Below are 24,271 nucleotides of genomic sequence, written 5' to 3' on the forward strand. Positions count from 1 at the left end.
TCGCTCTCGGCGACTTGAGATCTTTTTTGCTCTCACAATCTTATTTGCCATTCTAAGCGTGTTCTAAGTCTGCTCTCTAGCTCTCTCTCTGGCACACACACATACGCAGAGACAGGTGTAGGCTTGAGAGGGGGAAGGTGGTGCAGAGGTAGGACACACCTGAGAGCAAGAAATGCCTGCGTTGCCAACTATTTTGCCGTTTAATTTCGTTATATGGGTACTGGTTGTTTTTTTTCTGCCGCTGCTGCTTCTTCTTTGGATTGTTATTTCTTCTTATTGTATTACCGCGACTCTCTTGCACACACATACACAGCCATACATACAGTACCAAATACAGGTACATAATGATGATGAAATTCTTAAAGGGCCGCGGAAAACAAACTATTGGAATTTTTACCTCTATCTCCTTTTCGGTTTTTCATTCTCGTTTGAAAGCGAAAAAATCAAAAGACTTAGGACACGAACTTGGCCAGGAACTTGAAGTTTTTGTTTGCCTCAAGGCGGGTTGTAATTTAATTTTATTAATTTTAATTTATAAGCATGTTATTATTCTTGAAATTAATTTTAAAAAATATTTATTTCTTCTTAAAAACAAATCCTTGAGGAATGTACCAAAAATTCAAAAGACTTAGGACACGAACTTGGTCACCAAATTGAATATTTAAAAATTTTTTTTTTTTTAAGATTTTTTAATTATGATTAAAAATATATTTTTATAATAACTAATAGTTTGCTTTTTAATTTTGGGTTTAATTTTTAACATTAATATTCTATAATTAAATAATAATCCTGCGAAAAGTGCCAAAAACTCAAAAGACTTAGGACACGAACTTGGTCATCAAATTGACTTAGGACTTGATGACTTAGGACACGAACTTGGCAAAAAAAATTCTTAGATCGTAAAATTAAAAATATTTAAAATGTCTATTCCTTACTCTAAAATTTACCTTATATAAATATCTAAGAATTAAGTAATATTATGCAATAAAAATTCAACACAAAAAAATTTGAAAAAAAAAAACTATTACGATAAATCTTCAAATAATTTCAGAGTCAAGAGCAAGCGGCGAATCTTGAAATCTAAGTACAACAAGTACAGCTCCAAAGAGCCAAAGCAAGACAGAGACAGAGAGGAGGGGGAGCCTACAGGGCGACAGAGGGAGACGGGCAATGGGCGATAGACGTTGGGAGCAAAACCATCTCAACCGGCAAATGGCCAAAGCCAAGAACAAACGAACATTACTATCATAATCATGATCTACCTTGACTCTGAGCCAAGACAGAGAAAGAGCCAGGGAGAGAGAAAGAGAGGGAGGGAGACGTACTGAAAAACTGCATGAGAAACGTTATGTGAGCGAAATGAAGCAACAGAAACAGCAACAGCAACGCACACAAAACACTCTCACTCTCCTCTCGCATACAGGTAAGAAAAAAAAGGTGGACGCACACAGGTGTGTTGAGCATCGGCGCCGAGAGAGAGAGAAAGAGAGAGAGAAACGAGAGAACAGTTTTTCTTGAAAGCGAATTTGCTCTCCTGGTTAATACAGCGGACAGGCTTACGGTGTTTTGCGTTGAATTCGCCGTTCGCCGAACGCCGTTCGCCGTCTAACTGAGTTTGTTGTAGCGGCGAGATCGAGATATATACACCGATCCGACTCCAAAACCGATCCGTCCGACGATCGGCTGACTTTGGCCTAACTGCTCGAGACCGCGAACCGCTCGAATACAGTAAGTGGCGAGCCGGCGTTGTGAATGCACGTGTTTTCGCTTAACTCACCATCAGAAAACTCCTAACTTTAAAAATCCAAAACATTACAAAATATATTTATACAAAAAAAAAAACAAAACCAAAAACTGTGAACTGTCTTGAAAACTGGACAATTTTTTTTCAAGTAATATTTTTTGTCAAAGTGCTAAAACAAAAAGAAAAACGGAAAGAACGACAAAACAAACAATCTTCAATCATTTTTTTCAAGTACATTTTTTTCCAAGTGTTTGAAATATAAAAATTCTTAAAAAACTATCAAATACTCTTGTTAAAAAAAAGGAAATAATAAAAGAACATACCAGAGACATGAAGAAGGCCAAACAAAAGTTGGCTTGAGCTCGGCTCATGACAAAAACCAAAATCAAAACGAAATCTTTTTTTTTTTTAAAGAACAGAAACAGAAACAAACAAATTAGTGGGCGAGCGGCGAACAAACATACACACACAATTGGATTAGTGTTTTGTTTATTTCGGACCACCACCCACAAAAAGGATATATACAAAAATAATATATAGAAAATCCTCAAAAAAAATCAAACAACAAAATAAAAAGAAAAACGCGTGTCGCCGTCGTGTTTCGTCGTTTTCGTTCAACGCGTTTCGAAAATCCGTCTATCTTTCGGTTGATTATTTCGGAAATCGTAATCCATCATGCCGAAGATATTCTTGATCAAAAATCGCCTGCACCAGCAGCAACAGCGCCTTTTGGAATCCCAGAACTTGCTGCAGCACAAGAGCCAGGATGACGAACGGTGTTTGGTGCCGCCCTTGAGTCCCAGTCCCAGCGGAAGTCCCAGTGGCAGTGGCAGTAGGAGTGGCAGCGCCCCCTCACCACCCCTTCCACATCCGTCACAGCCCGAGCCGCAAGGTCAGGCGGAAAAGCCGCAACCAAATCAGGATCAACAGCCGCTGAGTTTGACGCGAAAACGTTTCCATCATCGTCGTCATTATTTCGGACAATCGCGTCACAGTCTCCCCGATAATGGAGCTCCAACTCAAAATCAAAATCAAAGTTCTTCGGAATTGGAAGTCGATGGCAGCTCTGCGGGTCAAGTTCAAAATGGTAAGTTTTAACTCCAAAAAAAATTGTTAGATGTTTCAAAAACTTTAGAAGTCAAAGTCCTCTTTTCGAACCACTTTTAAAAATTGTTAAAAAAAAAATGAATTCTGCAAGAATTCGAATTTATTTAGATAAATAATTGCTACAAATCTGTCAGTCTGTATTTTTTGTTGGCCGATGGCAAATCAGCGCAGAAAAAATATAACAAAATGCTATATCTATTGCTTGGAAATCTTTTCAAATTTCAAGCTTCACTTTTGGCCAGCTTTTGTTCTTTATTTTGTTTTGTATTTTTTGCTCGCCCACACCATGACGAACTCGTCTCCATACGATTTCAGTTTGTGGCTCAGTATCTTTGTATCTGAGTATCTGTATCTGGTCTGTCTATCTACCATTCTCTATGAGGTGCTCGTTGGAGTTTACTTCAACATCAATCACTTTCATTGAATTTCGTAAGCGTTTTTATTTTGTTTTCTGCTCATTTTTGGTCAAAATCCCCAAAAGCCCCAAACAGTTCTAATGTTCATTCTATTTTCGATTCAATTTTGTTGTTTTTTTTTTTTTTGTATGCTCCACCACGACCTGTGACTGGTGTTATATAATCCAGCAGACCAGCATGCTTATTAAGTCATTTCGATTTTCGATATAGGCGGCGGCTCCCCAAAGAACTCGGGTTAAAGGTTTTAATTTTCATAAACGATTAGGCGAGAAGAACTTTCTTCGATTCCAGGGCGGCTTTTTTTTATTATTAATTAAGTTCTTTTCGATTTTATTTCCATAATATGAAAAGTGAATTTTGTTTCGGTTCGCTATTTTTGTTTTTGGCGATTCTTTGGGAATATCTTTTGTTTCTAAGCTTTAACTGCCCTTTGTCTGGCCTTAATTACATATATCTATATTTTTTTCGAAGCATAGCGTGGCTTCACTTCAACAGAATCGTCTCACACGCAGCCTCATAATTTTACCCCTTACACGGGCATTATATTTCATGGTTATATATCTTATATATATGTATTACCATTGTGCAAAGTGTTATATACATTTATTAAATTAAATAACACGTTGCGTTCTCAGTTCCTTCTGTTTATCGCCGACCAGCTCCCTTAATATGTACTTCCCACCTTGGCTAGAGAGGTCTAGTCGGCCCGTCCGGGCCATCCACTTAAAAATGTATTATGAACGCTTCCGCTGTATAATTTTTATGATTTCTACGGATATTGTAATGGCAGCTATTTGAAGGGAAATCGTTATGTACTTAGAAAATGGCAAAAATAGTTGTTTTGATTTATATACGAGTAGACTTTTAGATTTATGATATAATAGGTTTCAGTTTTGAGTAATTCTTAGCTTTGGTCACACTACAGAAGATTTGTACGAAGAAAAATAGTTCTCTTGATGATAAAGGCATTATCCTTTTTGTTTCATAAATACTTGGTAGTTTTCTTTAATAAAATTATTTAAAATCTACATTGTCACTTTTTTGCTCATCTATTTGTCTTTGCTCTGCTTTTAAAAAGTGCCTGGTCACACTGCCGGCTCACTCTTTGTTCAATTACCGCTTACGGTTCGTGTTCTTTTAATTTTATATATTTTTTTGTTGTTGTTCTGTTGTGCTGTGTTGCCTTGCCTTCTGTGGGCTGTGCCCATGGCCAAGAACTTCACACACTTGAGCGCACATACTCACACAAAAGCAAACCGCCAGAAAGCCAAGAACGACTGAGAAAAAAATTAAAAAAAAAAAATTATATAACTAGCAAAGTACAAGGTACTAAGAAGAACCAGCCAGCAGCAGAAATCTCCTCTTCGAGCCAAGCAAAAGTACAAGTTGAACAGAACAACTTTTGCAGAAGAACCAAAACCGAAAACCGAAAAGCAAAGCCAAAGCAAAAATAAAAGAACTTATTCAGCCTAGACTCGGGCTTAAGTTTCCAACTTCCACAATGACTAAGATCATGGCCATGAGAGAGAGGAGGGCTGGGATGGCTGGGCATGGCTGGTTGGGGATGGCTGGGAGGTGGACAAGGAGTAGCAGCAGCAGCAGAAGCATTGTAGGCACGTCGTCTGCCATTTGGCCTAAGCAAAGTCAAGGCAACTTGGCCATAATAAAACTTGCAGAACCAGTCGCCGCAGAAAGAAAGAACCCACCCGGAGAAGAGTCCCAGCCGAGAATCAAGCTAAAAATGCTGAAGGGCCTTGGCGGAGGATGATGCAGAAAACAGCAAACAGCAGAAGAAAAAAAAAAGCGGGCAAAACGATGCCCGAGAAAGCCTTTATACTTGGATCTTACGTTTAAAGAATTCCTCGCGCAAAAAAAAACAACAGAAACAGAAACAAAAAAAAGTTATGAGCAAAACTTCCTGTTACATTTTACTTTATCTGCCATCAGGGGATCTGTAAGACTGCACATTTCTCTGGCCGCTAGTAAAAGTCAATAAATTACCGAAAAGGAAATTCATTGATCGACCGATCGTATGATAAAGAAATTTCCAAAAAATAAAAAAAAGGGAACCCCTTTGAAAGACAATAAAAATACAAAAAAAAAATTGTTAAACGAATGATCCATGCAAATACTGCAGCTGTTAGAACTGAAAGTTCAATTGCACGCAGTGTTCCTCCAACACGCAGATGTTGCAATCCTTCCGTCGAGCGGAAGTTAGCGAAAGGTTCCCTATCAAGACGCGCGGCGACCCTTCTCTAGAGACAAACCGCGAAGAAGTTCAGCGAACCCTCCTCTCGCTCTCTCGATCTCTCTGTTAACCACTTTGCAAAAGCAAAAGTCAAGTGGTAAATAAGGTAAATGCTAAAAAAAACCTCTAGAGGAGATAAAAAAAAGAGAAAGACAAGTCACTGGCTAGGGTCCATTACTATTACTTCATAGTGCTAGATTTTCTATGGAAATCGAATCAAACCGATTGTTTATTCAATTAAGAGACCCCGATCTTGGCCAGAGATTCGAGAAGAGATCATCTCCGGAGATCTCTTGCTAATTGAAGTTATGGGATCATTGGAGATGTAAATTTTTGTGCTTAGAACTCATCAGGGCTTTTTATAATCAGGGTTTCTTTGACTTTTTATTGGTTTATTTTAATATTTAATTTTAGTAAAGGCTTTTAAAGTTTAAAATCAAAATGACGTTCTTCTAGGAAGAATGAAGTTTATCTTTGAGTTTTTTTAAAGATATTTGTTCATTAAAATATTAATTTACATTATTTAACTATTTTTATAAGTTGTAGAAGTCCTATAGTTATTTTTAAAATATTTTGGAAGCCTTGAAACCTCCACATCTTGCAAATCCTTCTCCTTGCGAAATATCAAGTTCGTTGCCTAAGTCTTTAGTTTTCCAATAGGCCAGCTACTTGTTTCAATTTTTTAGTTTTATTTTCTTCACTTCTTATTTTCATTTGGCATTAGTTTTACCTGCCTTATCGACTGATAGACAATGCAGTTGCTGTCTATATCTATATAGTATACCTGCCTCTGCCTGTGCCAAGGGTACCGTCCCAGCGATAATCTCGGAGCCCGAAAAAAAACCGATATTTGACAATCGGAAAGAGAGAGGGGGGGGGGGAGGGAGGGAAGAAAGAGGGGTTGTAGAAAATACACAAAATAAAAAGGGCATCAAGAAGAGAATCCTGCAAACACACACAGGCACATACACACACACACACACTCTTATGAATTCAAAGCCGAGATTTATTTGTGCAGTGAATCAACAAGCAAGAATACACAACACAAAGGAGAGGCAGCAGAAAAAAAAGAGACTCCGGGACAACAACAACAACAAGAAACAGGTCTCAAGTGCTGCCAACCGAGGAGAGGTAGAAGAGACAGAGCCACAGCCAGAAGAAGAAGAAGCAGAAGAACGAAGAGCCCACAAGAAGAACGTAGAATACAAGGCATTAAGAAGAAATACATTTGAAAAAAAAGGAAGCGAGTTCTCAGGTCTTGCTTTTGGCCTTTTTGGTATGCAGTTGGCTAAAGAAGAGGAAGCAGAGCAGCAGGAGCAGCCCAACAACAACAACAAAAGTAAAGAAAGAAAGAGAAAAAAAAGAAAGAAAGACCTGAGAGCGAATGATCATAAGCAATGATCATCGCGATCACCTCAACGATGATGACGGTGCGTAAGGTGTGTGTGTAATTGTGTGTGTGTGTGTGTGTGCAGGTATTTGCTCTCTCCATTCTCCCCTGCCCAGCCCACACTCTCTCCTTCGTGGGGTTACTCACTGTCTATGTTTTCTTTATTCTTCTGGTGGTCCCTTTGTTCTTATCCAGCATGAAAATGCATTTATTTCAGGCCCCAGGGGCTGCAACTATTTCTAATTGAATTACTTTTTGAAATGGATACAAAGTGATAAAAATCTTACAAAAAAAAACAGAAACAAAAACAACAATAAGAAAAATAAGATTCATAAATCATTTTAAAAATAATCCTAATCCCCTTTACAAAAAGTTGCAAATAATAATGTAATATTTAAAGAAAGAAAATACTTATTAATAACAAAAAGCCATTGCATTTTTTGTATAATTTTTGTCAAATTCTACAACAATTGATTGGCAAAAGTCTGAATTAAACCCACATTAAATCCATAAATAACTTGACTTAACAGTTGCGGCACCCCCATCGAAATAAAAACAAATAAATTGCCAAAAATATTCGCAATATTCGTCTCTGATTTTTGTTAATTTTGCATTTTTTTTCCCCCAAATGTCAATAACTTGTAAATTGTCTCGCGAGAATAATCAATCGCAACAACAAAAAGTATTTCTTAAAATGCAAAAAAATAAGAGAAGAAATTATTAAAAAGGGGGAAACTTGTTTCGTTTGATATATTTTTGTATATTTTTAAATTTTCGTTACTTTTTGTTTTATTTGAAACACGTTTTTATAAAACATTTGTAATCAAAGCAATTAATATAGAACTCGTTTTCATTCTCGTTTGATGTTAACAACAACTACAAAAATATAAAAAAGTTAACTGTTTTTTTTTTTTGTGAAATATTTGCGTATATTTTTTTGTATTTTGTTGGCAGAAGATCAAAACACGTTTCGACCAGGCCGAAAACCGCAAAAGGCACGGGAAACGGTTTTTTTTTTATACAAGTATTGCTCTAACCAAATAAAAAATAAAAGAAGATCGCTGTTAGATGTTTGTAATCCGATAGATATCGTTAGAATCAAAATATATGTATATACATTCCAATGACAAATCAGTGTCAAGTGTGCGAATTTTTCGGATTCGCTTTATGAAATTATGGAGTATTTTGTAAAAATTGATTTTATTGTTTTATTGTATGTTAATGAATATTTAAAATTAAAACTTTAAGAATAAAGATGCACTTGTAGCATAGATAGCATCTGTTTAAAGAAGCATAAGAGCAAAGATCTGCATACAAACAGATATGCAAGCATGCACAATACGGATACTATATATGTATATACACATATGTAAAAATATATATGTATATGTATTAAGTCTTTTCAGGTCAGGGTTGACTTGTGACTGACTAAATGAATGAATGAATGACTGCATGAAACTGCATTTAGCTGCGATTGTCTCTCTCATTTTCTCGCACGACTAACTAAAGCATTGACAACTCGTACTATATAGCGAACCGCCCCCGTCGCCCCTCCCCCATTATACACAGCATCGCATATATGCGTTAAACACATTGCATTGCATTGAAGGCATTGGAGGTCTGCTGAGGCTGCACCTCTGAACTGGTTTTTTGTTTTTTTTTTTTATTATTGTTGTTGTTGTTGTTGTGAGCTTGACAAACGCAACAAACACACACACATATACTTATACCATATATAGCGGATATATTATATATTTTGGCAACTCTTCTTCATGCTCGGATATGTGAAATTTCATCGACATTCGATTTTACGTTCGAAAGAAATTTCGTCAGCGGAAAGACACAAAAAAAAACCTTTGTCTCATTCGACAAAAAAAAAAAACAAAATTGTGCAATTTACGCAGCATTTTTGGTAGCTCATCTGCCGAAAAGCTGAAAGTATTTTTTTTTTCATTTTTGAACCAATAGCCAAAGCCATTATATTCCCATCCATTGAGAGATTGGCCAATTATGCTTTAAAGCTAGGGATTTGTGAAATTTTTTCCGTTTTCGTTTTACATATTTGAGGCTGAGAGCGGAGAGATTTGCATAAAACTTAAATTTGTGTGTCGATTTTAATGGCTTCAAAGTGTTGTCACCGCAAAAAAAACCGAAGAAAAAGTCAAATTAAGGAAAGGCAAATGCGGGTGTTACAGGGTCTTAACTATAATAGTTTTCAAAATAGATTTTTAAATAAAATCACATATTTAATTCATTATTTTTAATTATTTAAGCCTAAGAAACCTACACACTCACACATTACACACATTTGTTGACATAAATGTCAAATATTTCAATATCAATATCAAGTTCGTTGCCTAAGTCTTTTGTTTGGTGACTGCAAGTGAAATTACCAACAAACCTTTGGAGGGAGACAGCAACCATAACAGCAATAATAATAATAATCATACAACAAACAGCAGCAATAACAACAAAAACTATAAATAAAAACCAAGTAATAAATGATATGCACACACACACACACACACTGACAAACAAACAACAGTGGGACACACATGAAATTGAGTAAAAAAAAAAATAAATAAATAAATAAAAAAAAAAGAAAAAAAATCTACCGGTTTTCAAGGTTAGGCCGCTTTAACTGTATTAACACCGGGTCCGTAATCACAGCAGCAGCAGCAACAGCCGCGGCAGCCGCAGCCGCAGCAGCAGCAGCAGCTGAGCAAAGTTACGTCATAATGAACAGAGCCGCATTTACAACAAAAACATTTAAAAAAAAAATGGAAAAAAAAAACGTTTTGGTTGCGGTTTTGGCTCATTTCATTTTGTTGGCAACCCGAAATCAAAATTTATACGCATAATTTCATATTTGTAACAAAATCCAAAAAAAATAATACTGATGATGAAGAAGAATATGGCTAAAAATGATGGGCACGAGGGAGGGCTATCAGGGAGGGGGAAGCAGCATGTTGTAAGTGGGTGTTTGCTTAACATAATCCCTTTTGACGCTTTTTTTCCAGTTTCAGTTTCGTTTTTTTTTGTATTTTGTATGCAAATGTGGGTCATCTGCCTGCATCTGTTAAAAAATATAAGAAAAAAAAAATTATTGTTAAATGTTTACAGTTAAAACAAGCATTGTTTTTCTTTCTCACTCACACCCCGGCATCTCCCTCACACTCTCTGTGGCAATAAATATTGAGAGCAAGAGTGAAGCAAGTTTTGTGCTCATCATCATCATCATTATTATTGATTTTGTTTTTGTTTTAGTTGCTTGTGCTAAATTTTTATTCGTTTTTCTGTTGGTTGATATTATGTTGTAATCGGGGCCTATATAACGGTATGACAAGGTCAACCAGATGGATGCAATCCAGAAGATACAAAAAAGGAAAATACAATACAATTCGTTGATCTTGAAAACTAGTTCAGTTTACTTGATTATTTAATTAATATTTAATAATATTTTCAAGTTTCCTAAAAGGTTCATCACTTGTCTTATTAAGAAGTTCGTTTAGCTAATTGTTTTTCAGTATTTTTTTTTAACGTTGTGGAACTGACCAAAACAAATATTAAACCAACACCTGGCAGGTGTACATACATACCTTTTCAATTGAGAAGCTTTTTAGAATACATATATGTATATATTATATGCGTTGACCTAAATTTTTGTCGCATTCGTGTGAGTGTAAAAAAACAACAAAAACAAAAACAAAACAAACACACAAAGAAGCATGCTAAGTAGCTACTAACACCATACAATTGCAATCCAACAAATTGAACAAATGAGTGAGTGACTGATTGGCTAAATGAATGACTGACTGACAGTTGGACTAAATATACATAGTAACTACCATGGAAAAAATGACAAAATTGAAGGCTAGATATTCAAAAACTAGTGATAATAGTTATAGATTAAAAAAAATAAAATACTTACTTTTTTCTGACTTTTAAAACCATCTGACTACCCCAAGTTTAGTAAATAACAACAACAAAACCTATATAGAACCCAAAAGCGATTTTTTCCGTTCACAGTTCGTGTCTGTCTCATTAACATTTTACAAGCAAAAAAAAAAATGACAAAAATAACAACAAAACAGGGTGCAGCCTCTTCCATTTTTTGTTGTTGTTGTTTTCTAATGCTTTTGGCTTACAAATCATTTAACGCAATTGCGTTAAAACTTTGCCCCATTCAAAGGCACACAAAAACAAAACAAAATCGTTATTTTTTTTTATTTTTTTTCTGTTTCTGTTTCTGGCTTTTCATCATTTTGTTAAACAGTTTGTTGCACTTTTGTTTAGTGCGTCCTCGATTTGTTTGTCAAGTTGGCTAGAGTGGCTTTAACGTTTGGGTTAGTTGCGGTTAAGTGGGCGGTTTTGGCCAAAAGGATATACATATAGCCGAAGCCGACCATCTGTTGGCCATTTATTTCAGTATTTTTTGTCAATGACAAAATTTAGTTCAAGTCTAGGCAATGAAAACAACATAACAGCACAAGTTGCAATGTAAACGAGTCGAAATGAAAGAGAGCAAGGTTAGCAATGACATTAATACCAAAAACAAAAATTACAAAAAAAGTCTAGCAACAGATTGAAAAAAAAAACACATACATAAAAGTGGCATTAGAACAACTGGCAGCGTATAAATAAAAGCAACTGTAATTAGCAGCTGCAATGGCAAAGCCAAGCACATATTTAACTGTGTATTATGCACTGGAAAAAATTATATAAAACTAGCAAAATATTAAACCAAAAAAAGTATATTAGAGAAAGCGTTTGAAAATTATAGAAGCAAAGTTTTAAATTAAATGTATATTTCTTTTAAAAATAGGGGTTATCTTTTTATTATTATTAGTAATATCTTATTTCTGTGCCTCACTCGCACACACATATTTATGTTTTTATATCCATGTGGTTTGCAATTTAAGACGCTTCAAGTCGAAGGCCCCTGAGTGGTTGCCACTGATGATCATGATGTTGATGACGACGAACATACAACTTAAAACATTAAATGCTTAAACAACATTTAGCAGCAGTATTAAATCGCTGCAATTTCGACCTTGAAATAAGCCAACAACAAAAAAAAGCTTCAAAACATAAACAAAATACTAAATAAATACCAAAAGGTTTAAGAAAAAAATACATAGAACATCTTTTAAGAAGCTCGCAACAAAAGACTTAAGAAACAAACTTGTACGAAACAAAAAATGTAATTAAGTTAAATGAAAATTATTTTGTTAACGCGTCGGCAATTTATAATTCATATACTTAATAAATGGGTATGGTACACATAGGTATATATGGGTTATACATAAATATATATGTATGGTATATATAACAAAACGGCAATCAAGATGAGCAGATTTTCGAGCATCGATAAAAACTTAATTGCATGGCACTTAATGCATTTTAAGTTTGCGGCCAGCAAAATGAAAAGGTAACCTGAGACGGAAGGGCCTAATAAAGACCTTGTGGTATGGTATGGTACCCTTAGAAATCGAACTATCAACAGCAGCTGAATGTATAAAAAACGGAAGAGACCCCGGGACCCAAAAGCCAAAATTGGGCGTTAGAGACAAATTCATTTGGGAACCCCGGATCGAAAAGGTTAAAATGCCAAAAAGGCTTAGGCCATAAATTTATAGACTCTTCCCGAAGGCTGTTCCGCAAAACGATCTTTTGGATCTTGATCTTGAAACACACACACCAAAATAAGAAAAAAAAAAACAGTATCCGATCGGATCGGATCGTGTTGCAAATGGGTTGGCACTTGGAACACTTGGTAGCCGGAGGAGTCCTTCTCTTTTTTTTTTTGGTGGCATTAGAATTGCTAAATGCTACAAGGATCCATTTAAAATACAACCAAAAAAAATAAAATAAAGGATCTGCTAGCAGGAAGGGTTCGATGTTTAAGCTTTTACACTACACTACATAATTTGTAAGGGAAGGATCTGAAGGATCTCCACCAGCACATTAGGTCATTTGGTCAGCTGGAATGGGCAAAAAAAAAAAGAAAGGGGGAAATGTAGCCGAAAGAGAAAAAAAACACCTGTTAGAAGCTCAAGCTTCCTTCCTTCCTTCAAACGGATGCATTCATCAATTTGGCAGTTTTTGGCCAAGAAGCAGAACCCCAAATAACAGGAAGCTTCCTTGTTTCTTTGACAAGGGTCCTTGTGCATCTGCTGCTATCGATAAAAGGTGTTCTCATCCTGCCTCTAACTCTTTAAACTCTCTATCATTTTATGATACTATGGTATTTTTTATACTCTTTCTTTTAAATGTATATACTTTTGATAGGAAATAACTTCAGTCTATGATTTTATTTAAACAAAGTCTTATCTTTTTATCAAAGACTATCGAAACTATCGGTTATAAGTATTTTTTTAATAAATTCTTTAAATATATACCCCAAAGAGTATCTAAACTTGAACTTTTTCTAAAGCAAACTATCCCTTTCCTGTTAGTGTCCCTTTTGTTTGAAAAATGTCCTCTTTTTTTTGCACATTTGAAAGAGATGCACTTGTCAGGGAGTGGAATTGATTAGCTGTCCGACAGCTAATCGATGACACTCCACCAAAATCGCATATATTTCCATCTAATTTTATTTTCTCCATGACGACGAGCCTATCGCTTATTTTCGATCTCTGAATTCTCGGGAATTGTAGTATTTGTCAACGTTTTTTGTTCGTTTCATGCTCTATTAAATTCTGTTCGACATTTGCAATCATTTTTTTGTGTTTTATTTTTGCGAAACTAAATGTTTCGATGGCTTTTTCAGTGGGTGGTTCAATGCATGCTATTTTTTTTTTTGTCAACTGGGTCATCAACCAGAGATTGGCAAAAAAAAATTCATGGGTCAACGGAGGGCGGAATATTGTCGATTAAGAAACTTTTGTTGAATGCTTCGATAGGTTCGATAAATATCGATAAAGAACAGATCGTTTGAACTTTTCTTAATTAAAATCAGTTATCTAATTGCTCGATCTAACAAATCCAATCAACTATATACAGTATAGGTATTACTTAATTTCTAAACAATAGCTAATCAAGGGAGAAGCAACAGCAACAACACCTGTTGCATGATATTGAGGTTAATATGCTGCAACATGATCGTCATGAACATCATCATTTCATTATAATTATAATTATAATTATACTTATAATTATGATCATGATCCATGCAAAGCAAAACCTCTTAGAGGAGACCCCAAGCACTTTAAACGCTTCACGTTGGGTTGGGTTGTCTGGATCTATTCATTGTTTGGTTATATATCGTAAGTATATGCATAGGGGTGATGTATAATAGTGCTTGTGTATTTATTTCCATACGTTTGTAAATGGGCAAAGCTGCTTGGAAAAACATTGCCGACTGTTTCAACGTGTTTGGCATTTGCAATTAGACATACAGAACACTGAAAAGAGTGAGGAGTAGGTTGGGTGGGTGGCTATATCGGGGTATATCGGTATATCGGTATATAGTCGTATGGGTGTGTGTATGTGCCGTCATCGAAGTCATCGCACATGCCAGGAATTTAATATGCGTTAAGTTTAGAATGCGTTTGGAATTTATTTGCCATCTCATTCTAACACTATCCTAGGCACTGAAAAAAAAATAAATTTTATTTATTAAATATTTTATATGGTATTTTATGAGTAAATGTTCATTTTTACTTACGATATGGTATGTTCTTTTAGTATATTTTGTGATATTCATATTTTTTATTTAGTATTTTTTCTCTTTCTATTTTCTTTTTATTTTTTTTTTCACTTTTTTTGTAATTTTCCATAAACAAAAAGTTGAATGCCCATGGTTAAGAAGTAGAAAGAAGGGGGGGCCTCCACCTGTTTTGGGAAGTCGTGGGTGTACGATAATTTACAATCAATACCCGCATTTTGTTTATAAATTTCTATGAATAAAACAAAAGAAATTAAAAAAAAAAAAACAAAAGAGTAAAAAAAAGTATATTATTTTATTTAATATTATAGATATAAACTATATCTTGAGCTTTGTTGGATAGCTATAGAATATATCATTCTCTTTACCCCCTTTTTTTCATCCAATTCTTTTATTCAATTTTATGGATATATATCTAACCGTGTATATATAATTTTTACGACGCATTTCGCGCTAGACAAAAAATAAAATAAAATCGTTGAAACTGCCGCACTGCCGTACTGTTGTCGTCGATTTCAGGGAAGGCATAAATTTAAAAGTTCAACAACAGTGCGAGAAGACAACGGCATGTAAATCAATTACGGTAAAGGATAAAACGTGCATTGAACTTTCGTTTCGAGAGATGGAACCAGATAAAGATAAACAATAGGGTTCTCTTAGATACATAGGTACTCCACTCCACTCACTTTGGGCAATGTTTGTAATTAGTTTAGCTAGAAAAAGTGTAATTGCCAGCGGTAAATAAAAAACCAAAAATAAACCAAAAAAATGTTTCTAATTCGCTTTTCTTACTTGGTTTTAATTACTTGGTGTTAGAGCGAGGTCAATGCTTGCTTTTGTTTTTATTTAAATTTATTTTTTTGTTGCGAGTTCGAGTTTGAGTACGAGTACGAGTACGAGTTCGAGTACAACTTCAATTGAAATTCATTTCCTCATGTCAACAGTAAAAATAAAAATAAAAGGAAAATGATAAACAAAAAAAAAACAAAAATACTACAAAAGATACATGCCTTTTTTTTGCATTTCAAGCTCAAACATGTTTTCATGTGTTGTATTTGTATTTGTAATTATAAAGCATTTTACAATTCGCCTTGACCTTAACACAATAAAATAAATTACAACTATGGCAATACAGGTACATACATACATACAATATCTAATATTAAAAGCCACTTGAACAATGTTGCCTCTATATGGGCGTGTAACAAAATAAAGCCTTTGGCATGTGGGCGTGGCTTGTGGCTATTAGCCCATTAATAAGTAAACAGCATGTCAAGTATTTGTCGAGTAAAAAAATTTATATTTTTAATAAAGTAAAAAACAAAACTACACTTGAAGAAATCTTTATAAAAGTCTAAAAACTTTTTTTAAAGTTTTTATTTCATTTAAAACATTATCTTTCTGATTAGTTTTCTTCAGTGTATTCAATGCACATCTATGTAAGTAGGTAACTGTATTTGTGTAGATGACGACAGTTAGAATTTATGCGACTGCGATCGCGACTGCAGGCTGGCCATGACCAACAGAGCGAGAGAGGTGCATGCGTGCTTGGCATTTGTAATTTTACATCACACACACACACGCACACCAGCAAGACGAAGGGCTTACAACAACAACAACCCTGGCAATTAAATCAACAAGCCCACCCACACACCCACAGGCCCAGAAAACACAAAAAACAAAAAAAAAAAGAAAACCTTGATCTTGATCAAAACGAAATAGCAACAATAAAAACAAGAAGAAGGAGAAGAAGAAAAACTAGTACTTGTACATACATTTACATTTACATTCATAGATACTTTTGTAAGAGTAATGCAGCTGGTGTTTGCCTTTGTTGTTGCTTTATTTATTGCACTTGTTTTGATTTAAAGCCAAGACTGCTTTTGCGGCCAAGTTTTAGTGGCTAACCTTGTCTTTGCCCGTTTTGTGTGTTTGAGAACCTCGCACTTGCACTTGCAATTGCAGTTGCCGATTGCCAATTGCCAATTATACGACCGCAATTGTTTAATGGCCATTAAATCGTTACATATGGACGCACATGTGTATTTGTTTGTACCACCCCCATGCGTTAGAGGGCGCTTGCGGCATTAATTAATTATCCACCAAATTACAGCACCTGTTGAGGGTGTAATGACGATAAAATATGAATTAATTTCATCTAATTTCATTAAATTTATATAATCTAACATCTATAATAGTTATTTTTGTTTATTTTGGGTTAAATAATCGAATTTAAGGGCCAGTATAAGAGTTTATAGGACACTTGTCGGTAGGGGGCGCGGTAGGAGGGGGTGTGCACACACACAACCGCCAAAGCTTACCTTTAGAACTCAATAAGAATGAATTCTATAAAAAAAATCAACTAATCAATAATTTTTTTATTTGTATTTTTACATAAACTCTCAGTTCTAGTCAAAATAAATGATTTTTATATATATGAATATTTCATAAATTTTGATATCGAAATATAAGAACATGTGTACGCACTTGTAGTTATCTATTTGGCAACTCTATTCAAATTTTGATTACAGTTAGGATCAAGGCGTCGTTCTCACTTGAGCATTGCACACCGCAGCGAAAAAAGGTTTAAAGGAGATGGCGCATAGAAATAATTCCACTCGTTCCTTACAGTTAAATCGAGATCGGCGAGGTGTTCGGACGCATTATTTAAAAAAAAATAATCTTTCTCTATTCTTTTCGGTGATTTCAATCTCATATTGTAGCTTCTTCTTCTTCTCGAAAGTTCCTTGACTTCTAACACACCATACCATTACACACACACACACATACATACATATCTGTATAATTTTCGATCTATATTATTTTGTGAGTATTATTATTAACGCAATATTAATTCATAGCTTTTCTTGCTTTTCTTTTTGTGTTTTCTTGCAGAAATTGTCGCTGCAGAATTGCTACTGCGCTTGAGCAGCCCCAACACCGTACCCACCACCACCACCACCACCAATAGTAGCTTATCTACCAATACCGCCACTACCACCTCCGTTTTAGCCACAAAAGACTGCCCCGATGATCTAGATACAACAACAACAACAACACCAATAACACCTAAAATAGTTGAAACAATAGCCCCAACACCGACAGCAACAGCAACAACAACCACAAGCATACCAAAGCAGCCACAAGAGGAAGAGGAAGAAGAAGAAGCAGCAACCCTAGAAGCAGCGCCGTCAGCAGTGACAGCGCTAGATGCAGAGAAAGAGAGGAAGCAGCACGAAGAAGCTGAAGCAGAGGCCGAGGTCGAGGTCGAGGAGGACGAAGAGGACGACGAAGTGGATGTGGGTGTAGAAGCGCCCCGTCCCCGTTTGGTACTCACCCAGGCCCAGCGCAAAGAGTATCCCCTACCGGCGCTGCCCCAGGCACATCCCCTCTCACTCACCACCACCGCCGCCCGCTCACCCGTTTCGGATTCGCTGAGCGACTCAGACACGGACTCCGATTCCGATGGCGGCTGCAAGCTAATCGTGGACGAGAAGCCCCCACTGCCCGTGGACAAGCCGTTGTCGCTGCGCCTGCGCAGCACGCCGCCACCGGCCGAGAAGCGTCCGAGTCCGCCGCCGCCGCGCGATCCGGCGCCCGCCGTTCGTTGCAGCGTCATCCAGCGTGCACCGCAATCGCACCACATCCCGACCACACCGATCTCGCGCGGTTTCCCCCTCGACCAGTTCGGACCGGAGCAACAGGAGCCGATCGATTACCACGTGCCGAAGCGGCGAAGTCCCTCCTACGACTCGGAGGAGGAGCTGAACACCAGGCGGCTGGAGCGAGCGCGTCAGGTGCGCGAGGCACGCCGTAGAAGCACCATCCTTGCGGCCCGGGTACTCCTGGCCCAGTCACAGCGCCTGAATCCCCGATTGGTGCGCTCACTGCCCGGCATTCTGGCCGCTGCAGCCGGACACGGTCGCAGCAGCAGTTCGAACGGTGCCGCCGGCCAGGGATTCCAGTCCTCTGGTTTCGGTAGCAATAACAGCTCCGGCGCCGGTTCCGGCAGTGGTCAGAACGCCGGCAGTGGTGCAGGATCGCCGGGAGCCGGCGGTTTTGGCAGCGGAGCCGGAGGCGGGGGCATGGGCGGCGGTCGCGACGGGCGTGGCAACTACGGACCCAACTCACCGCCCACGGGAGCACTGCCTCCGTTCTACGAGAGCCTGAAGGGCGGCCAGCAGAGCACGGCCAGCAATAATACTGGCCAGAGTCCGGGCAACCATCATTCGCACTTCAACGGCAATCCGGCCAACTTCTTGTCGCTCCAGAACGCCGCAGCAGCAGCGTACATCATGTCAGCCGGCGGTGGAGGCGGAGGAGCTGGATCGGGAGCAGGAGCAGGACCAGGTGCAGGTGGCGCCGGCGGTGGAGGTGGCGGAGGAGCCGGAGGTGGTGGTCCTGGCGGTGGTAATGGTGGCTATATGAATTGTGGTGGTGGTTCGGCCCCCGGAATCGGTGGCAACCAGAACCTCGACGGTAATAATCTTTTGAACTTTGCCAGTGTTTCCAACTATAACGACTCCAATTCCAAATTCCATAATCATTCCAATTCACAATCCTCGATGATGGCGCATCCCTTTTACGGTGGCAATCCCTCAGCCTACGGCATCATCCTCAAGGACGAGTCGGACATCGAGTACGACGAGGCCAAGATCGATATAGGTACCTTTGCGCAGAACATCATCCAGGCGACGATGGGCAGCACCGGGCAGTTCAATGCCAGTGCCTACGAGGACGCCATCATGTCCGATCTGGCCAGTTCGGGTCAGTGCCCGAACGGAGCGGTTGATCCGCTCCAGTTCACGGCCACTCTGATGCTCAGTTCCCAGACGGATCACCTGCTGGAGCAGCTGTCGGATGCCGTGGATCTGAGTTCCTTTCTGCAGCGCAGCTGTGTGGACGATGAGGTCTCCACCAGTCCCCGGCAGGACTTTGAGCTGGTCTCCACGCCGTCCCTGACTCCCGATTCGGTGTCTGTGACGCCGGTGGAGCAGCACGGCGGCAGCAACACCACCCAGTTGGATGCCTTGCACGAGAATCTCCTCAAGCAGCTGACCCACAACATGGCCAGGAATACCAGCAGCCAGCAACAGCAGCCGCAGCACGTGCAGCAACATGTCCCACAGCAGCACAGTGTCCAGCAGCAACATGGTGTACCGCAGCAGCAGCAGCAGCACAATGTCCAGCAGCAGCACGTCCAGCAGCAGCAACAGCAGCCGCCGCCGCCCTCGTACCAGCACGCCACCCGTGGCCTGATGATGCACCAGCAGCCGCAGCACGGCGGCTACCAGCAGCAGGCCGCCCTGATGTCGCAGCAGCAGCAGCAGTTGCTCAGCCAGCAGCAACAGTCGCACCACCAGCAGCAACATGCCGCCTATCAGCAACAGCAGCAACATAACCTCTACGCCCAGCAACAGCAGCAGCAGCAACACCACCATCAGCAGCAGCAGCAGCAACACCATTTCCACCACCAGCAACAGCAGCAGCAACAGTCGCACCACTCGCACCATCATGCCCATCACGACAACAGCAACATGTCGCTGCCGTCACCGACGGCGGCAGCTGCTGCGGCTGCGGCGGCTGCTGCTGCTGCCGCTGCTGCGGCCGCTCACCTGCAACGGCCGATGAGCAGCAGCAGCAGCTCGGCCGGCACGAATAGCAGCAACAGCAGCAGCAGCGCCAGCAACCTCGACCCGAATGCCGCCGCCGCGGCAGCAGCCGCCCTCCTGGACACCAAGCCGTTGATCCAAAGCGTAAGTTGCTCCTCCCTACCCACACAGCCGAACCAATTTCAGTCACAGCACCAGAATCAGAGCAAACAGCAGCCACAGCCAGTCCAGTACCAGGAGCAGCAACAGGTATCCTTGCCGCCATTGAAGCATCTCACTGTCTTGAAAACCAGCACCAGGAACACCACCCAGTTCGGGGATGTGGTGGCCGGCGGCGACTGTCTGGTGATCAAGCCCGAACCAGAGTCCGAACAGAAGACAGAGCTAACGAAGATGACCACCGTGGAGTGGCCGATAAAGGTGGAGATGCCTCCGGTGGCGGCCAACGCCACAGTAACCTCGGTGGCCAGCGAAGTCTCGCCGCCAGTTGCCGTCATCATGCCCACTGGGGTGGCAGGTGGCACCCGAAAGATGCGCGGTCGCATCAAAGCGGTGGAATATGGCTCCGCCACTGTGACCATGGTGTCCAATTTTAAGGCATCGCCCGAGGTGCCGGCCACGAGGACGGTGCACCGCACCACACTCCGATCCCTGGCCTCGGCGGCGGCGGCCACGGCAGCAGGATTGCTGGCGCCATCGCCGAGCGTCTCGGTCCTGAACGAAAGCAAGCTATTGCAGCGGCGCGTAAGTGGGCGGTAGTCGGTGGGAAGATCTATGTCTGTGGAGCGTTCTTGTAGTCCTTGTTTTGATCCTGTTCTTTGTCCTGTTTCTGTGATTGTCTTTGATGTCTGTTTTGTCCCCAAACCCACCTCCCAATGGCCACTAAAGTGTATATTCCTCTATCCTACAGTTGGGCTTGCCACCGGATCTACAGCTGGAGTTTGTGAACGGGGGGCATGGCATCAAGAACCCTCTGGCAGTGGAGAACTCCCATGGTGGCCATCACCGTATCCGCAATATCGATTGCATTGATGATCTCAGCAAGCACGGCCACCACTCCCAGCAGCAGCAGCAACAGCAACAGCAGCAGCAGCAGGGCTCCCCGCAACACCAGCAGCAGAGTATGCAACAGTCGCAGGTGTCCCAGCAGCAGCAGCAACAGCAATCCCTGCAACAGCAGCAGCACAACCATCAGCATCACAGCAACAGCAGCGCCAGCAGCAATGCCAGCAGTCATGGCTCCGCGGAGGCCCTGTGCCTGGGCTCCGGATCGGGCTCGGGAGCGGCCAACGATGAGTCGGGCAACAACAAGTTCGTGTGCCGTGTCTGCATGAAGACGTTCTCGCTGCAGCGGCTGCTCAACCGGCACATGAAGTGCCACTCGGACATCAAGCGGTATCTGTGCACGTTCTGCGGCAAGGGCTTCAACGACACCTTTGACCTCAAGCGGCACACACGCACCCACACCGGCGTCCGGCCCTACAAGTGCAACCTGTGCGAGAAGAGCTTCACGCAGCGCTGCTCCCTGGAGTCGCACTGCCAGAAGGTGCACAGCGTCCAGCATCAGTATGCGTACAAGGAGCGCAGAGCCAAGGTAGGTTGAAGGACTCATCTCGGAAGTCCCGAAACTAATAAGGATCTTTGTCTTCATTTTCCAGATGTATGTGTGCGAGGAGTGCGGTCATACCACCTGCGAACCGGAGGTGCACTACCTCCATCTGAAGGACAACCATCCCTTCTCGCCGGCGCTCCTCAAGTTCTACGACAAGCGGCACTTCAAGTTCACCAACTCGCAGTTCGCCAACAACCTGCTCGGCCAACTGCCCATGCCGGTCCACAACTAGGATGTGTCCCCATTTGTCCCCCGAGAGCCTTAGGATACAGATCCTACTAGATAGTATGCGAAATAATTGTGACTTTGAAGTTTTTTGAAAACTGCCTCCCCCCTCCCCCCACCCCCCGCGAAGAAGGTAAACCCTGCCCGGTAAACGGAAACGGAAACGGAATTTTTGGAGATTATGATTATGTATATTTTTGCCTAGCTTTTTAAGGAATTTATCGTTATCGAAATTATATATATATATATATATATATCGCGATATACATCATTGCTAGCCCCAGCCCACACACTCACACACACACACACACTCACAACGCGTTCAAGGAGCTTGCTTTTTGATCCTTAATCCTTAATGTTTTGTAGTAAATCTTGAATTTTACGTTTATTGATTTTTTTTCTTTTTTATATAAGAACTGCTTTCTTAGTCAAAAAATTTTCGTTTATTATTTAAGATATATATTGAAAAATGCTTTGAGCAGAAACACACACACACACCCACACATACACACACATTATTATGAATTATAATCCCAAAATTATAAATATTTTATAATGAAAATATTAGTTATTTAAGAGCGCTACCAACCGAACAAGCTGCAAACGTTTGCATTTATTTTTTCTTTTTAAAACAAATTCTTATTGAAAGAGAAGAGGATTTTGAAGAAACATTTAAGCATAAATAATTTATTAACTAATATCACAAACCACACACACTACACACACACACCGCACACACACATTATGTAAAGAGGCAACAATGTTCGACTTAATTTGAACTAAACTTAAACTAAACATATAGCTTAGGGTTAAGTGCAAAAAAAATGCGAAAAACAAACAACAATTTATGTAAACTAAAGCTGTTCATTAATGAAGTCAACGCCCACTAATTAATAAAAAGAATATAATTATAATTTTTTTTTAAAGAAAAGAAAAGGGCCTCCCCCCTAAGAAAAGCGAAATTTTTTCATTAATTTTAGTTTTTAGAAAAGACCACCAATTGTACTGATCTTTAATGAACAAAACAAAAATTAACCACTAAACGATTAACCTTTAAACTCATGCATATATATTATTATATATATTACGAATTAAGTTAAGTTTTAAGTTAAAAAAACAAACAAAAAAAACAAGAAAAAGGAAGTTGTGAAATCGAATTTGAGTTTATAATTTGATTGCCGAGAGAAAAAAGAGCGAAAAATAATCATTATTTGGATTGAAACTCCAATTGTAGAATGTAAACTGCATTAAAAATTTTCTGTTTTATTTTTAAGCATTTTTTTTCGTCGTCATTTAATTAATTTTGTAAGCAACAACGGGTTTTTTGTGCAATCGCTTGGTGTTGGTTTAACGTAATAACTGAAAAAGAAAAAACATGGAAATATATGTTAGTTGAAGGACAAATCTGATTTAAGGAGTTTAGGATTAGAGCATTAACTTGTGGAAGGGGCTGTGCCCTGTGGCGCCACGCCCACCGCCCGCTGCACAGCCCCCTCAGCGCCCCAAACAGAGGGAATATAGACATTCAGACCCTCACAAGATTTAGGTTTAATCTAGAAAACTTTCACTCACACAAAACCACACACCTACACACTAAATATATATTATATATAATATATATATTATAAAGATAATATATCTGATCCGCACACACAACACATACATATTAATTACCTTACTTAGTTAGTTAGTTTAGGCCAAATTCCTCGTAATTCGAAGGCAACTTTCCAAATTTAAAAAAAAAAAAAAAATCTTTAAAAAGAATTCGAAATTTACAAAAAAAAAGACAAATCTTAGACTTCCAAGAAAAATTACAAATTTTTTTTATAACTCGAATTTTGTACGGAAAAAAATTACAAAACCCTTAATGAATAAACAAGTATGTATTTAACAAAACTGAAGAATCGGCAAGAAAATTTAAATTAGTTGTTAATGAAACGAAAACCTTTTTTTTTAAACTATCATTTATGTATACTATATATAAAGATATGAAAAGTGAATTAATTAATAAATATTAAATATGACAAAATAATTTTACAAAACGTGTTTGTTTTTAAAAAAATAGTGTTTTTGGGAAGAAGTTCCAAAATCCTGATGGTACCCCTTGGAAAATCGAGAATTCTGTTTTTCGTCAGTTTTTGGAAGATATCTTTAGTATTTCTTAACCGATTCCAAATCGGAGTACCATTTATGAATCAGGGATCTATCCTTCGTCGATCTGCATTTAAGGATTATTAAAATCCTGCAA

The 24,271-nt window shown here is 39.3% G+C and overlaps 1 protein-coding gene across 4 annotated transcripts; it reads left to right on the forward strand.

Annotated features, from left to right (window-relative positions):
- Positions 1-1,677: 1,677 nt before the first annotated feature.
- Positions 1,678-24,055, forward strand: ovo (transcriptional regulator ovo). 4 transcript variants are annotated; one of them, XM_017243889.3, is made up of 5 exons: positions 1,679-2,831; positions 17,470-20,330; positions 20,391-20,930; positions 21,097-21,780; positions 21,845-24,055. In XM_017243889.3, the coding sequence occupies exons 1-5, from the start codon at positions 2,420-2,422 to the stop codon at positions 22,028-22,030; spliced, it is 4,683 nt and encodes a 1,560-aa protein (XP_017099378.2). In that variant the 5' UTR covers positions 1,679-2,419; the 3' UTR covers positions 22,031-24,055. The 4 variants fall into 4 exon arrangements, with proteins under 4 accessions (XP_043065641.1, XP_017099378.2, XP_043065643.1 ...); XM_043209708.2 differs by having other exon boundaries at positions 1,680-2,831; positions 17,470-19,053; positions 19,177-20,930; XM_043209706.2 differs by having other exon boundaries at positions 1,678-2,831; positions 17,470-20,930.
- Positions 24,056-24,271: the final 216 nt, after the last annotated feature.

Source organism: Drosophila bipectinata, chromosome XL, assembly GCF_030179905.1.
Source record: "Drosophila bipectinata strain 14024-0381.07 chromosome XL, DbipHiC1v2, whole genome shotgun sequence".
NCBI lineage: Eukaryota > Metazoa > Arthropoda > Insecta > Diptera > Drosophilidae > Drosophila > Drosophila bipectinata.